The sequence below is a fragment of the Suncus etruscus genome, chromosome 3 (genome assembly GCF_024139225.1).
Source record: "Suncus etruscus isolate mSunEtr1 chromosome 3, mSunEtr1.pri.cur, whole genome shotgun sequence".
In the NCBI taxonomy this organism is placed as follows: Eukaryota; Metazoa; Chordata; class Mammalia; order Eulipotyphla; family Soricidae; genus Suncus; species Suncus etruscus.
In genome coordinates this window covers 81,692,803-81,709,585 of record NC_064850.1, presented here as the reverse complement: position 1 = coordinate 81,709,585, position 16,783 = coordinate 81,692,803, and the positions used below count along the sequence as shown (strand labels likewise).

The window sequence follows — 16,783 nt, the reverse complement described above, 5'->3', positions numbered from 1 at the left end:
CTCACCTAGTTCCCTAAAATTAACAATAGATAATACTATTTGCTTTATGCAAAGGCAGTTAGTAATATGGCTTCTGAAAATCACTATTTAACCAGTGCTATATTTTAATAAATTAAAACACTTTATTACTTGAAGAATTTTATATTTTAAATAAAAACTAAATTAAAATTTAGAGACTTAAATGAATAATTTAAATTTATACTTCAAAATATAGTTAAATGTAACTTTAAATATTTAAAGTGTGATTTATATAAAACAAAACATTTCAAGAAATTGAAATAGGAAAATGTAAGGAATTATCTACTAATCAGACGAACAAGAATGGCATTATTTGGGGCTGGCGAGGTGGCACTAGAGGTAAGGTGTCTGCCTTGCAAGCACTAGCCAAGGAAGGACCACGGTTCGATCCCCCAGCGTCCCATATGTCCCCCCAGTGGCAATTTCTGAGTGCTTAACCAGGAGTAACCCCTGAGCATCAAACGGGTGTGACCCAAGAAACCAAAAAAAAAAAAAAAGGCATTATTTAAAATCACAGAATAGAAAAATAGCATATGTCAGTAAGATAAGGTTTACAACGTAATTTTAGACATGAGAATGATGTAGAACTGATAAAAAGAGATGATAAAGTTTTAATAAACAAGTAAAGAAGTAAGGAATCAAAGTGGAATTTGAAAGTAGTTTTAACTATATCAGAGTGTGAGATCAAATGGGCGACAAATCAGTTGTGAATTAAGAAAATACATTTTAATTTCTATCTTGAGAACACCATGTATATTATTCATTAATAATTAAAGAGTCAACTTTGCTTCTGCGTTTTGTGGTTGTTGTTGTTTTTTGGGCCACATACGGTGACACTCAGGGGTTCCTCCTGGCTATGTGCTCAGAAATCGCTCCTGGCTTGGGGACCATATGGGACATCGGGGGATCGAACTGCAGTCCATCCTAGGCCAGCGTCGTCAGACACCTTTATGCCCTGTGCCACTGCTCTGGCCCCTTACGTTTTTTTTTTTTTTTGTTTGTTTGTTTGTTTGCTTCCTCATTCTTTATGGTCCGCATAGATGTGGAAGGTTGGGTGAGTCCTAAAATCGTCAATAGAACTAACTATAATTTTATTAAATATATATGTATATATACACACATTTTACAATATAAAATCCTTCATAATAATAAATATATGTGTGTAAGACAAATATAAATAAAAAATTTAAATATAATTATTTTTTTGTTTGTTTTGCACCACACCTAGTGGTACTCAGGGTTGTTCGTTACTCCTGGCTCTGAACTCAGGAAATCTTGAAAATACTTGGGGGACCCTATAAGATGCTGGGTTGGCAGCATGCAAGGTAAATGCTCTACCCGCTGTAGTATTGTTCCAGACCCTCAATAATATTTTTAAAAGTTGAGTAATTTGGCTTTAGAGAGAATAGTTGGTTTGTACAAGACAATGTGCATAATTAGAGTAGACTCCGAAATCAATACTGAAGTGTGGTAACTTTAATGTAATATTATCTTATGCTGATAATTTTAAACTCCATTATTAAATCTCTGCATTTTTCACTTTTGCTGCATCTCTTCCATGATACCTGGCCTCAAAAGTCAGTATACAACATGTTAGCAAATAATAACTTGGCTCCTTTTTTAACCAACTTCAACAACTCTTAAGCAATGATCTTCCAAAGTGAATTTTTCCCTCTTAGATATAACCTGGTCTTCCTTAGTTCCCATTTCACTTATTATACTCATCACATTTAAAAAGATATTTTGTGATTAATATTCGGAATATCAATCTTTTAGAAAATTTTAGTATTTCAAATAATCTTTATTTTCAAGGAATTCTCTTGAAGGTATAATTCATTTTAGGTTTTTTAAGAAGTAGAAACCAAAACAAAATTAGTTGTAGATAAAATATGGGGGGGGATTCTATACATGAGAAAGGAGAGATAGTACAGGAATAAGTGGGGAGAGTCTAGATAGCAAAAAAAGTGTTGGCACATGTGAAATGAAAGATGATTGTGTAAGACTTTAGCCTGCATTATAGAACTGAAAAATTTGGCCATTGATTTTCAATGAATGTATGTTCAAAGGAGAAGTTTATATTCATCAAGAATGACAGAAGTCTAGTAATTCTTAGGATACTCAGATATGATTGGGATTATACCTCTGATTATATGATTATGATTCATTCTGGCTGATACAAGTATAGTGACCACTTTGCCATAGTAATCATCTTATCTTAAATTATACTTTAGTAATAGAAAAAGACTATGACTTTAATCAGTCATGAACAACTTGATTTGTGGGAGAAAAGAAACAACAACTGTATTATGAACAATCTTGTCACCATGATGTTAAAACAAAAAAGAAAATATGTATGATTTACTTGTGAACAAACCTAGACTTGTAGGTTTCAAAGTCCACCCAGAGATTTGTGACTTTCTGTGGAACTGAGATCATAAAATTTGAAGAGAGTGCTTTTGTTCTAATCTGAAAATTTAGTGTGATTTCTATATAGATTATTGACCAGAGTGAATGCTGCTCAGAAATGTGATGCAGGGATTGACAATATGTTTGGGACATTCATCCCTTGATTCTATATTTTCTTCCCTATATGAATATGTAATACAGGTTCTTTTGGTTCAGTTATCATTGAATTTGATTTAAAAAAGTCTATTTTATCCTAAATCTTATGTCCTTTCACTTATTTCATAGCTCCTTAACCTACTACTCTTGTATTTACTTATAACACATCTATACCATGTAATAGGAGAAATATATGCATTTTACCTTATTATTTTTCACTTATTAAGCTCATCACATTTAGACAGATTTTGTGATTAATATATGGATTTCTTTTAGAACATTTTGTATTTCAAAAAATTTTTATTTTTAAGGAATTTTCTTGAAGGGATCATTCATTTTAGATTTTCTAAGAAATAGAAACCAAAACAATATTAGATGTAAATAAAATATGGGGAGGGTATCTTATACAAGAGAAAGGAGAGATAAATTCCTCCTATTCCTTGTTTTTTCTTTGGTGATAAAATCAAACACATGGAAGACAAATGCCCTATCTTTGATTGTCATCCCTACTGCCTATTACTATCTTTTTTTATCCAGAATGTGAGGGGGAAGGGTATTAATATCATTTTATAAATATATAATTTACTTTAAAGAGCTTGTATCACATAGTTTATCATAGCACAATGTTTCCATGTTAGTGGGAGAGAAGTTATTAAAAATAAAAGAAAGAAAAGAAAAAGAATAAAAAGGAGAAAGAGAAAAAAGAATACAACAGGCAAATTTGTTAAAATTATTGTGTCTCCAGTGAGGTCATTAAGTCATTGTCAGAAGGTTAAGTGAGCTCTTCTTGCTAGTTGACCGTTCTGTTCATTTGTTTCTGAACATTAGTTGTCTTCAGATATACACTGGCATCTAAATTGGTGTGTTCCTATGGGGATGACAGACTAAACAGAAATGGAGTTGTTGTGTGGCCACACGGTCCAGTAATTTCAAATACTATTGTTGATACTAAGGCTTTTGTGGAGCATGATATTATTTTTAACTGCCAGGACTTCCAAAAGTATGAGAAGATGGAGGAGGGTGCCTGCATTCATTCAAAACAACAACAACAACAACAACAACAACAACAACAAAAGCTCTAATGAGACCAGACAAATACCTGCATATCTGGAGTTTTGATCAGATTTATGTTTCTATCTGGAGTCATAGAGGAGTGCTGAATCTGGACCATTGGCAAAACAGAGATTATGGATGATAGGGTGTAATAGGTGTGAATTTAGCAGGGTGGAGTCTCGACCTGCCCTTTCCTCCTGAGATTGCAGCTTTCAGCTGCATAGCTGGTATACCCATAATATTTTTTTTTGTGGTTTTTGGGTCACACCCGGCAGTGTTCAGGGATTACTCCTGGCTCCATGCTCAGAAATTGCTCCTGGCAGGCACGGGGGGCCATATGGGACGCCGGGATTCGAACCAATGACCTTCTGCATGAAAGGCAAATGCCTTACCTCAATGCTATCTCTCTGGCCCCTACCCATAATATTTTATGGCTTGGTATATACATCTCTTATAGAATAGTGTATCTTTGTTTTAGTTTTTAATTCAGCAACAAATTTATTTTTGAAAATTTTCTCAAACTATCCCTGACCAAATAAAAAATGAGCTTTTTATTCTGTAAACAGTAACACAAACTAGTATAGATCTCATTCTAATGGCATACTTAGATGTTAACAGTAGCATTAGTTTTATTATTATTTAATTTGGAATTGCAAAGTTTAAGGCCTTAAGTAAAGTTAAACAAAAGCTAAGAAGCTTAGAATCTAGTAGTGCAATAAAATAGCCACAAAATAAAATGTAATTTCTAAGTATTATAAAATAAATGAATACTGTAATTGTGAGACTGTACATCATGAATCCTGTTCTGATTTGTGGTCTATGGAATGGGTTTGGAATAACACAAAAGATGATTCTTAGCAAGTGACTTTTGATTTAGGCTCTGAAATACATTATAAGTTTCTAAGTTCAAAGAGGGGAGAGCCATTTTAATCCACAAAAACAAGAGCAAAGGCATCGTGGTGAAAGCAACTGTTCTTTTCAAGAGGTCTAAATAAGGGTTGTAAAATTAAAATTTAGAATGTGAAGTGGCAGGAGATGCAAATAACATTAGATAATTAATTAATATAACATACCAATAAAATATAAAACCATCACAAATCCTAAAAGCATAATATTTGATAATAGAAAAACATACCACCAACATCAAAAAATAGAGCAGAACTGAACTACCAGTTCTCAAAAAGAGACATTTTGATGGTAATTAGACACATGAGCAAAAAGTATACTTTTATATAATATTGTTAAAATGCAAATTCAACTGATAATGATATCACCTCACACCTGCGAAGATGGGCTTATATCAACATTTAAAAAGAAAAAAAAGTACTAGGTTTATTATGTAAAAGAGGAAAACTCACTATTTGTGATAATATAAATTGATATAGTCTCAATTGAATATATTATGAAGATTTCTAAAAAATATATAATTTTTTTCAAAAAATTGCCATGCAATTCAACATATCATCTACTTCTTACTGTCCCTCCAAAGAGCACAAAATTACTCATTTAAAAAGATATATTAACATTTATATTCATTGTAGTACTAATAACATTAAATAACATTTAGAAACAATTCAAGTGCCCAATGACTGATGAGTGATTAAGAAACTATTGTACAGAAACAGTTAAAAATGAAATATTACATTTTGCTACAATATAGATAGAATGTATGTTCACTTAAGTTTAGTAAGTATGAAGGAAAAATGCAAACTTCAAATAGTCTTTTATATAAGATAGATGAAGATGCAAGTAAGAAAATAGAGTTCAAAAAGAACAAACCCTTAGTTTCTGACCAGGGGGCTGAGGTGACTACAGCAGGTGGGGGAGAGGGTTGATAGAGTTTAATGAATATGATAGAGGCTATTAACAATTTTTTCTAAATAAAAGTTTATTGACTTACTATTGGCTTACAACACTATTAGTTTAAGAAATACAACTTAATTGCTCCTATGAAACTTTACGTGTCATCACACTTTTTAAAGGTCCCTTCTAACCATTCCTCCTACTTTCTTCCCTCTTTATCTTGGGTAACATACTCTTCAATCACTTATATTGTAATTTTTTGATTCTATTTTATACTTCACTATTTACCAAGTGCCATCATTTTTTTTAAGTTTTTAAATATCCTCAACTTTATTCCGTGAGTTTACATAGCTGATTGGAAGAGCTTCCTAAGTTATTATTTTCATGTATTGAGTTTGGTAGGTGTCTGAACAGCTTTCTCAGTGTATTTGATGTGCTTTTGCTGTGCTAAAGGTGAATCCTTATAGTTAAATTTCTTAGGAATCCTTGATGAATTAAGATAGTTGTTGTTCTTTTCCGCTCATCTTCATCCAGTGACAGAATTTATTAGTGTGAACAGTGAAAAGCAGAGATAATATATATGGTTACTGGTGATTAGAAGATATGGAGGTATAATGAGAGAATGGAGGAGGTCATTTGTGAGGAACTATGTTCAGTACTTACTCCTAGCTCGGTGCTCAGACATCCCTACTGTTGATCACTCAAGGGACCAAATAAAGTGCTTGGAATCAAATCCAGGTAAGGAATGTGCAAGAAAAATGCTTTACTCACTGTACTTTTCCTCTGATCCCCTTTTTTTTTTTTTTTTTTTTGGTTTTTGGGCCACACCCATTTGACGCTCAGGGGTTACTCCTGGCTATGCGCTCAGAAGTCGCTCCTGGCTTGGGGGACCATATGGGACACCGGGGGATCGAACCGCGGTCCGTCCTAGGCTAGTGCTGGCAAGGCAGACACCTTACCTTTAGCGCCACCGCCCGGCCCCTGATCCCCTTTTTTAACCAGTAAAGTATAAGTGACATATTAGCTCAGAGAAAGGTAGAAACATGCTAACTTATGGTATCACCTATCCATCTAGACATGGCTCATTATATCTTTCTTTTCCACCACTTCTAAATTGATTCTTTAAAAATAGCTCCAACTTTAAAATAATTTCTAAAGGTAATGAAACTTTTTATCATACTGAGGAAACGTTGCCTTTCACATTTATCACATATGAGAAATATTATAAAGGATACAGTTCTGATACAATTCCAGATCACAAATATTTGCATTCTTCTAAGAGTGCTTATTACATAGCATATAATTTGTATATGACACTCAAAATATAGTAAGCTCTAGAAAAAATTAGACAAATACACAAATTAATTTCAAGCCACCATATTAATAAACCACACTTTTTGTGGAGGGATTAGTTTCGGGTCACACCTTGCCGTGCTCAGGGTTTAGACTTGGATTTGTACTCAGAGATTATGTTTGGAGAAACTCAGGAGACTATAATTGATGCCAGGAATTGAACCCATGTTGGCACATATGCAAGTGCCCTATCCACTGTATTGCATCAGTACACAAACATAAATTTTATTGGGGGAATGTGTTGGTGACCACAGAAATTAAAGTTATATATAATGTGCAAGCATGCAAACAGAGCTAGATGGATTTTATGTGCTCATTTACAATTTGGCTTTGACAGTATTTCCTCTATCACAGATTTCAGGATGGGAGAATGCTCCCACAGAGAAAGCTATGTGTATTGACATGAAAAACTGTATAGAAGTTTGGCTAGGTTGGGAGTCATTGCTATTTTAATTATTTCCATAATTTTTGCTACTAGAATTTTAAGAAAAAGAAAAATATGTGGTAAGACCTTTGGGTAGAGGAGGCCATGCTCTTTTATGCCTTTTAGTTAATGTTTATAGCCATCCTTCAAGATGAATTGGATAAGACATTTTAGAACTCTGCTCACTCTCTCTCTCTCATAGTAACTCTTTCATTTATAGACTTGTTTTCTTAGTAGCCAAACTGAACCAATTTTTATGATAATCAGCATTTCCCTCAAACAAAACTTTTACCACTTGTGGCTATGATCTAATATGGAAATTAGGCTATCTGACATCTTTTGGAGAAGTAGTCTGATACTGCAAGGAATCAATTCAGGTGTACAGGCCAAAGGGCCCTATTAATTTAGTAACTATCTTATTTATGTTAATGGCACAATATAGCTCAGAGTAACACATGATCTGGTAGGAAAGACAAGCATATAAGAAGTTGTCCCATGCAGTCATTAGGCATAGGAATTAGCATCATACAGACACAATTCAAGTGCAGTTTCTCAAGCTATGTTAACTCAGACAATTAATGTTTATGAGTCATTTTTTATTCATGTGTAAAGCATCATAGGACTATTGACTCTTTGCCGACCTGGGGAAGGAGTGAGATGTCTAACTAGACTTTGTGCTAACCAGACTAGAAACATTAAGAGAAATGGAGGTCAGCCTGTTCTCTTATTGTTAAAGTTGTTAAAGGAATGTGGCATTTTAAAAATGTATTTAGACACCATGATTTATGAAGTAATTAATAGTTTAATTTCAGATATGCAGTGTTCTAATGCCAATCCCACCACCAGAGTCAACTTTCACAATTGCCTTTATTCTATCCCAAGTATGTACCTTAACAGGCAAGTTTTTTAATTTTTTTTATAATTTGAATCCCCAACTTTTAATGGTTGATTTTTGTGGCTTGGATATATAGCTATACCATCTCTCTACACCGTCAGTGTACTCAAGACTCTTGTCACTTTACTCCCATTAATTTCTCTCATTACTTCCCACCCTGCTTCATATTACTTCACTCCCAAATCAATTTATTTCTTTCCATATCTTTCTTACTACTGTGGGGTCAATGGTCATCTAGGTATCCCTCCTTTAATACCTGGCATTCACATGACTAGTTATTCTAGTTACCACAGAATATGAGGTCAGTCTGCATTTGTCCTTTACTGACATACTTCTCCTAACATGATATTCTCCAGTTTTATTTAAGTTGCAATTAATTGCATTGTTTTATTGCTTCTTAAAGCTTCAGAGTATTCCATTTGGTGTATATATAACACATCTTAATAGGCCACTCATCTCTTATGGGGCACCTAGAGATCAATTCCATGCCTTTGAGTCAATGTTTCAGTGTCCTGTGGGTAGATATCCATGAATGGAATTGCTGGGTTTTGTGGCAGCTCAATTCTTATGTTACAAGGAAATCTATATATACTGTTTCCATAGGGATTGAATGAGTTGTCAGAATGTGGCAATTATTTTATTTATAAGTAGACTTCTTAGACAGACTTTTTTTGGGGAGGGGTTGGACCACACCCAGTGACACTCAGGGATTACTCCTGGTTATGCGCTCAGAAATCGCTCCTGGCTTGGGGGACCATATGGGATGCCTGGATTCCAACCACAGTCTGTTTTGAATCAGCTGTGTGCAAGGCAAATGCCCTACCGCTGTGCTATAGCTCCAGCCCCCCTAGACAGACCTTTTAACCTTATGACCTTTCCTGACAAGATGAGAACACAGCATCTTGGGAGTAGTAAAACTCCACTTTCTTCATTTGTGCCTTGTTATCACTTTTTTTTTCCTCCTCCCTGGTTCAAGTAAGGCCTTGCAGAGGTTGAGATTACAATGTTTTGTGGATAGTCTTGCAGAAGAAAACATCAGGGAGTAAAGCAAAATATTCCTACTATTCAGCATCTTTTTACATGGGTGAGGGTGTTGTGTTACTCCTGATAGTGCTCAGAGTTTTGAGGACTATACCCTGCAATGCTTGAACATGAGGGCAGGATATGAAATTCTTGAGTCCAGTCCAGGTTATTACACTTACATGCATTTGTCATTTGAGCCAAAATTTTATCTTTTTAAGGATTCTTTGATAATTCTATGATATTACATAAGGCATTCTCTTTATACTAAGTACTCAGAAAAATTATTGATGAATATTACCAAGTATCAGAATGGTGACAAACAAATGAGGAAATAAAAATATTGAAGAGTTTGGGAAAATTATGTTATACTCAGAGAAAGAGAAAGATACTATGAAGGAGTGGACTTCCGTAGAGGGGCTCAGGAGGCTTGAGTTTTGTCAATGATTCTCCACCACCTGAGAAATATGATCAACACAATGGTCTGAGGCTGTGATGGTTGGGCCTATCAGAATAATAGGACATTTTGGCAGTGCTGGAGATACCCAGGTCATCAGTTTAATCTTGGCGGACTTCAGTGCCCCAGCCAGAAGTTGTTGAGCTCTACATGACTGTACATAGTGATTTTCAGTAGACCATGTGATGTTGAAAAATTACATATGATTGGGAACTTGCGGGGTCCTGCAAGCCCCCCGGAGGGGCCCGGCCAGCAGGAATCAGTCGAGAGGCTCACAGACGACCGCACCTTTATTTAGCAGGGCTAGAAGAACAACCACACCTGTAAAAAATCTAAGAGAGGTTAATAATAATGACCTTTGGCGATCAGACCGTTCAAAGGTGACTTTATTAGGGTCCTGCATCTCTTATATAGAGGAGGAGAAGGGGGCAGGTAAAAGATGGTGTCAATCATACATTTTGGCGCGAAAGCCATGAGACAAAGGCAGTAAATCATCTTCCAGAAGGGAGGGAGAAGCAGTGACAATTTTACAATCACTCCTAAGTCAGCAGCTTTCAAGGAATTGCCCTATGACCCTAAAGTAGGGCTTGTAGCCCACTTTCCGGAACTCTCAGCAGTTTTATGGTGGGGCAAGCTTTGTTGCATTTAGCTTTTAACTCAGGAATGTAAGTTATAGTGAGACTTGGCTCCATGGTATCAGGCAGTGTCTTCCTCCCCTAGGCTGAGAAGTTACTTATTACTCGAAGGTTGCCTTTTTCTTGTTGGTATATGGGCTTATAGCAAACATCACTTAGCACTGAAAAAATGGCAGGGAGTTTTGCAAAAGTAACCACTGAGTCAGTCACGATAGCCAACAGGAACTTGTCTCTGTAAAATCTCCTGGCCCCAGGAAATTTTTTTAAGTTTAATTTACTTTATTTGGATACCATGTATCAAAGAGTTGATCATAAGACATCTTTTTCCAAATAGGTGAGAGAGAAATTATTAAAAAAGAAAAAAAACAGAAGAGAACTAAAGATATCCAGCAATAGAAAAATTTGTGTAAATTATTGTATCTCCAATGAGGTCATAAAGTCATTGTCATTATGTTTAGTGAGTTCTGGTTGCTAATTGACTGTTCTGTTACTTTATTTGTTTCTGAACATTAAGTGGTATCAGATACACACTGGTGTCTAAATTGGTGTGTTCCTACAGGGATGACATTTTTAAACAAAAATGAAGTTGTTGTGAGGCTGCATAATCCAGGAGTTTCAAACACTATTGCTAACACTAAGGTTTTGTGGGGAATGTTTTTGACTGCCAGGTTTTCCAAAAGTATAAAAAGATTGGAGAGAACCTCACACTTACTCCAAAAAAAGTTCTGGTAATAATAGCCTAAATACTGACATACCTGGAATTTTGATCAGATTGGTATTTCTTCAGAGAGCCATACAGAAGTGTAGCAGGTGAAGTTATAGGAAGCAGGGTGATGGTCAAAGAAGCCAAAATTATGGATAATGGGTGTATCAAGTATGGCCTTGGCAGGTGGTCTTGGTCTGCCCTCTCCTCTTTAGATTGCCTGCATTTAGCTACATGACCCTTGCACCTATACTTTTTCATGCCTTACATAATTTTTTTGTTCATTTGTTTACATCTCATTTAAGAACTGAGTGAATCTATGGATCTGGCAAAGCGTCAACATGGCGACTGGGTTTGTCAAGAAAGGTATTTTTAAATATTCTTTAAACCAGACCACAGGCCAAGTGCCTATGTTTATTTCCTGGGTTCTTTTATTGTTATACTGGAATAGTAAGGCTGATATAAAAGTTCTGCACAGTGTAGATTAGATTTGAGACAGTTAAGAGAAAGCAAAGACTTTAATTAGACAAAGGTAAACAAGATGCTGGCCTGCAAGTGGGTGTGGGAAATCCTGCCTGTGATAACTTTTCTTCAGTAGTGTCTAGGAGGTCTTGGGCTGCTGGTCAATCCGTGTTGAATTGTTATTCTGATTTTGGAATGAAGATGAGCTCATTTACATGCCTTAATTACAAGTTTAGTCTTGAAAATTTTTTTGGATCGTGTTTAGTTTTTTTCTGAACTGATAATGAAGATACTGATAATGAAGATAATGAAGTTTTGCTCTTGGTTTAGTTTTGACAATTTTTTTGATCATGTTTATTTTTTTTTGAACTGATAATGAAGATAATGAAGAGAGAGAATGTGTCAGGAAGTACTTCTGTTTTGACTTTGTTCCCTTTTCTCCAATCCTATTTCTACTTATGCCTACAAACTTATGCGTTTTTCCTAAACTTGTTCCTTTGGTTTTATACATAATATTAAAAACAAAACATGAGTAAAATATGAAAGCACCACCTTTTCTCTATAGTCACAGACCTCTGATTTGAAATTAGTTGTGGTCTTTGTTTAAGGCAATTTTTTTTTGTTTTAGTTTTTGTTTTTGGGCCACACTTGATGTCGTTCAGGAGTACGCCTGGCTATGCGCTCAGAAACGCTCCTGATTTGGGAGAACAAGTTGGACTCAGGGATCAAACAGCTGTCTAGTCTGGGTCAGCCTCGTGCAAAGCAAATACCCTATGGCTACGCTATTGCTCTGACCCCTGTTTAAGGCAATTTTTCTAATCAGCTTCTGTTAGTTATCTCTTTGTGAATTAGCTTCCAGTATATTACCCATCTTTTCCTTTGTTCCCTTCTCTCCTTTTCTTCTCCCTTCTTTAGTAGTCATTTTCAAAGCTCCTGGCAAGAGAAAAATTGTGTTAAAGGCAGCCATTGAATTCTCCTAATATTCAAAATAACTCACTTCATATCTAAAGGAAATCCCACATGGGTAAGCTATTATTATTTTACTTCACAAAGCATAGTGATTTTAAGTTTGCTTTCAAATAAATGAAGTCAGAATGGTGTTGAAGAAATGATACATGGTAATATAAAACAATGCTGAAAGCTGAAAATAAAAAACACAGATTTTACGAAAAAGAGAAGGTAAAGATTATTATATAAAGGGAGTATTCTACCAAAAATTTGGTTATATAGAAGATCCTTACATGTTTTGTGAGATTATGATTCCAGCACTGAAAAGTCATTTTAATCAAAGAGCAGGCAATCACATGATAAAACATATTTGTTATGGGAGAATGCTATAATAAACATGAGTAGAAGATGATGCAGATTGTTTTCAGTGTCATCTCATCTGATCTTCATTGTTGCTAAGTGTCAGCTAGATTCAACCTCTTTGACTTAAGGAAAACTAATCTTATTATAACTAGAAATGAAACAGCCACTGTACTTTGTGAAAGCATGTTCCATATCCTTCCTCCTAAAATTAATCAAGCACTTAAAATTGTGCATCTAATAACACCATGAAGTATGTTTTGATGTTTCAATCAATGGGAATTTCATGGTAATGGCTCCAAGCTGAGCAAGTCTATAATTGTTTGAAAAATTCAATTATTTAGAAGTCATTGAATTTTAAGTAAACCAAGAACTGCCAATCATTGTAGCAGCTGAAACATTACTTATGTGGAGCAAAACAATAGCACTCATGTCAGAGCCTTCTCCCAAGTTTGAAAATGAATGTCATTTTGTTATTTCCCGTAAAAGTCCATCTTGCTTTCTGGGTAACTCTTCATTGCATCTGCTAAGTAGATTTTTTTTTGTTGGATTTTAGGGCTTGGCACAGTATTCCGTTCTATTTTATGGCTATTACGACAATAAACGAACAATTGGATGGATGAATTTCAGGCTCCCACTCTCCTATTTTCTGGTGGGGATCATGTGCATTGGATACAGCTTTCTGGTTGTCCTTAAAGCGTAAGTTATTTTGGCCTCTTGGGAAACAAATGATTTTTTGAAATCTAATAGAAGAATAAACTCTAAAATTAGATCTATTTGCTGCTGTTTTTTACCTAGAAGATTTAGGTTTATAAGCAATATACTATCAACAATGGTACAAACAGATTATTGGAACCCCAAAACAATGGGTATGAACATGTGTGAGACTTTGGGTCATCTTACTGAGTCACATGCATCATGACATATCTACTCTGTTTTTAAGCATATTTTACAGAGTGACTTTTTTGTGGTTTTAAGTGTGCTAAATGTTAAAATAATACAGAAAAACATGTTACCCTCACTTCTTGCTTGCAAAATGTTTAAGGTCTGCTACATCAGCTCAGTTTGACAGAATCTGTTTGCTTTTTAAAGATGTTTACATTTTTATGGGGCCAGAGCGGTGGTACAAGCAGTAAGGCGACTGCCTTGCCCACACTAGCCTAGGAAGAACCTCGGTTTGACCCCCCAGAGTCCCATAGTGTCCCCTAAGCCAAGAGAGATTTCTGAGCACATTGCCAGGAATAACCCCTAAGCATCACTGGGTGTGGCCCAAAACCCAAATAAATAAATCAATTAAAAAATCAAAGTGTTAACGTTTTTTTAAGTCTTAAACAGATAAAAATTCATCTCCCTAATTTTAGCTGTGCATGAAAGTAAAAAAATAAGTAGCACTCAATGAGAGTATCACAATCAAACATAAAATCATAATAGAAAGGGTCTATTAGAACAACAGAAAAAAAATTCACTGGGAAACCTATGAAAACAGATCACTTTTCTTTTTAAAAATCATGTAGAAATATAGCAGGGCATTGGGGCTATGGGCAACCCATTTTTCAGCTTAGCCAGTCTCCTACTTTTAAGCTTCTCCTAAGTTCTTAAATAGCTTAGGAGAAGAATTGAAATGTTCTATTCATTTTTTAAATACTACACACACACTCTTTTGGGGCTCTACCAGGTACACTTGATTTTGTTGAAATAGAGGGAAGAACCTTTAAGTCACCTTCAACAGGAACTATTCTGCACATTATATGACACTATGAATACTGTATAAGTTAAACTTACTGATTGTGCCAACAAATGCACTTTTGCGTGTTTCAACCTATTCATGACTTGAAAAAAATCTTTAACAGAGATCTCCCATTAAAATAATTCATCTGCCTATTAAATATAATCAGAGGTATGAAACATAATTCTGTCTACCTGTGAAAGTACTGACATATTTTTTAAAAACTAAGGTAATTTTAGCCTTTCAATTATTTTGATTTGGCAAAACTAAAGAGTGCTTGGTACCCACTCACACATGTGTAAGAATAAACATACAAACAGAGTGACGAGTAGGTTACTGGAGTTTATGTTCATTGTCTCTTTGTTAATCCTTTTTTATTGCAGTTGCTGGAGAAATATGTTCAGTTTTTGTCTTTTTTAAAAAAATAGGGGCCACACTCAATGATGCTGGGGTAGGCCTGTGATCACTACCAAGATGCCTACTCAGGTAGGCATCACTACCAAGATGCCTACTCTTGATAATTTGGATACCTAGAGTTCTCTGAACAGTGAGTGGTTCCACACTCGGTGGTACTTGGAAGCCATTTCATGCTGAGGAAACTGACAATCAGGAATTTTAAGATGCTAGAGATAAATCCAGTTAAAAATACTCACATATAAGGGACTTAAAATTACTAAAAAATTTTCCTTTGGGGGACTTAAATCTTTTGTAAATTTTGCATTAGTCACATTTCCAGTGCTCATAACCAGAGGTTACTAGTACTGGGCAGAGTAGCTAGTATATAGTATTACTCTAGACAAAACAGTATCTTTTATGAATTATCTAACAATGCCATTTAAGATGGTTACAGGGCATTTTACCCACATTTTTCTCTTCAGAATCATATTAAGCCAGCCAAACCAGCCTGTTTTTCACTTTTCCCTTTGGGATTCAACTTTGATTACTTACAATCTAGTAAGTCAGTAGTTTGAGCTCATTGACCTATTTAGAAGGATTATTCCAAAGCAATGCATAAATCTCATTCCTAGAACTGATAATAAGGTTTGGTAGAAATAGAATCTTTAAAATAGAAATTATTATTTGTATTATTTAACAGAATCATTTATTGTATATCTCCCTTCCTAATACCTTCAAATATATTTTTGGTAATAAAAACATGAGTGATGTTATCAATTTTTAAATTGGGTCACACCTATTTTTCTCCTAATTCTGAGCTCCTGACTCCTGACTCTGGGTACACTACTTAGGGGTACAAGAGATTTTACCTATGTATGACACATGCAAGAAAAGTAAATACCTTACCGCTTTACTACTTCTTTGGACCTACATTATCAATTAAGTCCAGAGACTACATTGTTAATGAAATTAAATTTTAGAGAATCTATATTCTAAAATCTCACAACTGTTAAAAATTTGTCATCTTCTTCACATTATTTGTTTTAGAATTTTCATCTGCAAAGCAGAAGCAAATAACTAAAACCTAGGAAATTGGAAGATAAATAAAGATAGATTTTAAGACAGGATGACTAACTTTGATGACCCAAGATTACCTTATTTTTAGGACTGAAAGTTTGTGTTCTGAAAATCCAGTTACTGAAAACCAAGATAATCTCTAAACCTAATATGAAATCTTTTCTTTATTCTATGATTTCTTTTCTTTTTCCAAGTATACATTACTAATTTTGGTAGACACTTAAAGATTTTCATTCTAAATAGTTATGTTTACTAGGAAATTAATCTAGTATAATAAACAGTTACACAGTATGAAAATCATTAGTTCTTTTCTCAGTTTGAAACTTTGTATGACCAAAGAAAAATTGATTTAATTTCAACTGTTTCTATTAATAATAGTTCTCTAAGTTAAATACTGTGGTGCATATTTTTCAACAGCAAATGAGTGGAAACAGTTCAATCACTCAGATAGGCGTGCTTTAATGAGAAAACACCTCATTGCCTATTTATCCAATAAATTTTTCCAAGACATGTCTCTAATGTAGGCCTCTTAGACTACAAATACTCCTTTTCTGTTTCTAAATTCAATGATAGTAAATACATATTTATAAAAATGAGAAACATATTGAATATCTAAATAAATGTCATTGTTTAAATTCAAGTAGCAAGAAATATTTTTTGACAAAAATATTTTAAAAATATAATTTTTTTTGGTTTACCTGGCAGCGCTCAGGGTTACTCCTGACAGGCTCGGGGGACCATATGGGATGCCAGGATTTGAACCACCATCCTTCTGCATGAAAGGCAAATGCTTACTTCCATGCTATCTCTTCTTCGGCCCTATATTTTAAAAATATTATAAGCCTACATATACCCCAAACAAGAGCAACACATCTATTTACATATTTTCAT

The 16,783-nt window shown here is 34.7% G+C and overlaps 1 protein-coding gene across 1 annotated transcript in view; it reads left to right on the top strand.

Annotated features, from left to right (window-relative positions):
* TMC1 (transmembrane channel like 1) overlaps positions 1-16,783 on the top strand; it is a 194,583-nt gene that overhangs the window by 129,716 nt on the left and 48,084 nt on the right. The window contains exon 9 of the mRNA XM_049770815.1: positions 13,250-13,392. Within this exon, the coding sequence (XP_049626772.1) occupies positions 13,250-13,392 (143 nt within the window). The remainder of the gene's footprint in view (positions 1-13,249; positions 13,393-16,783) is intronic.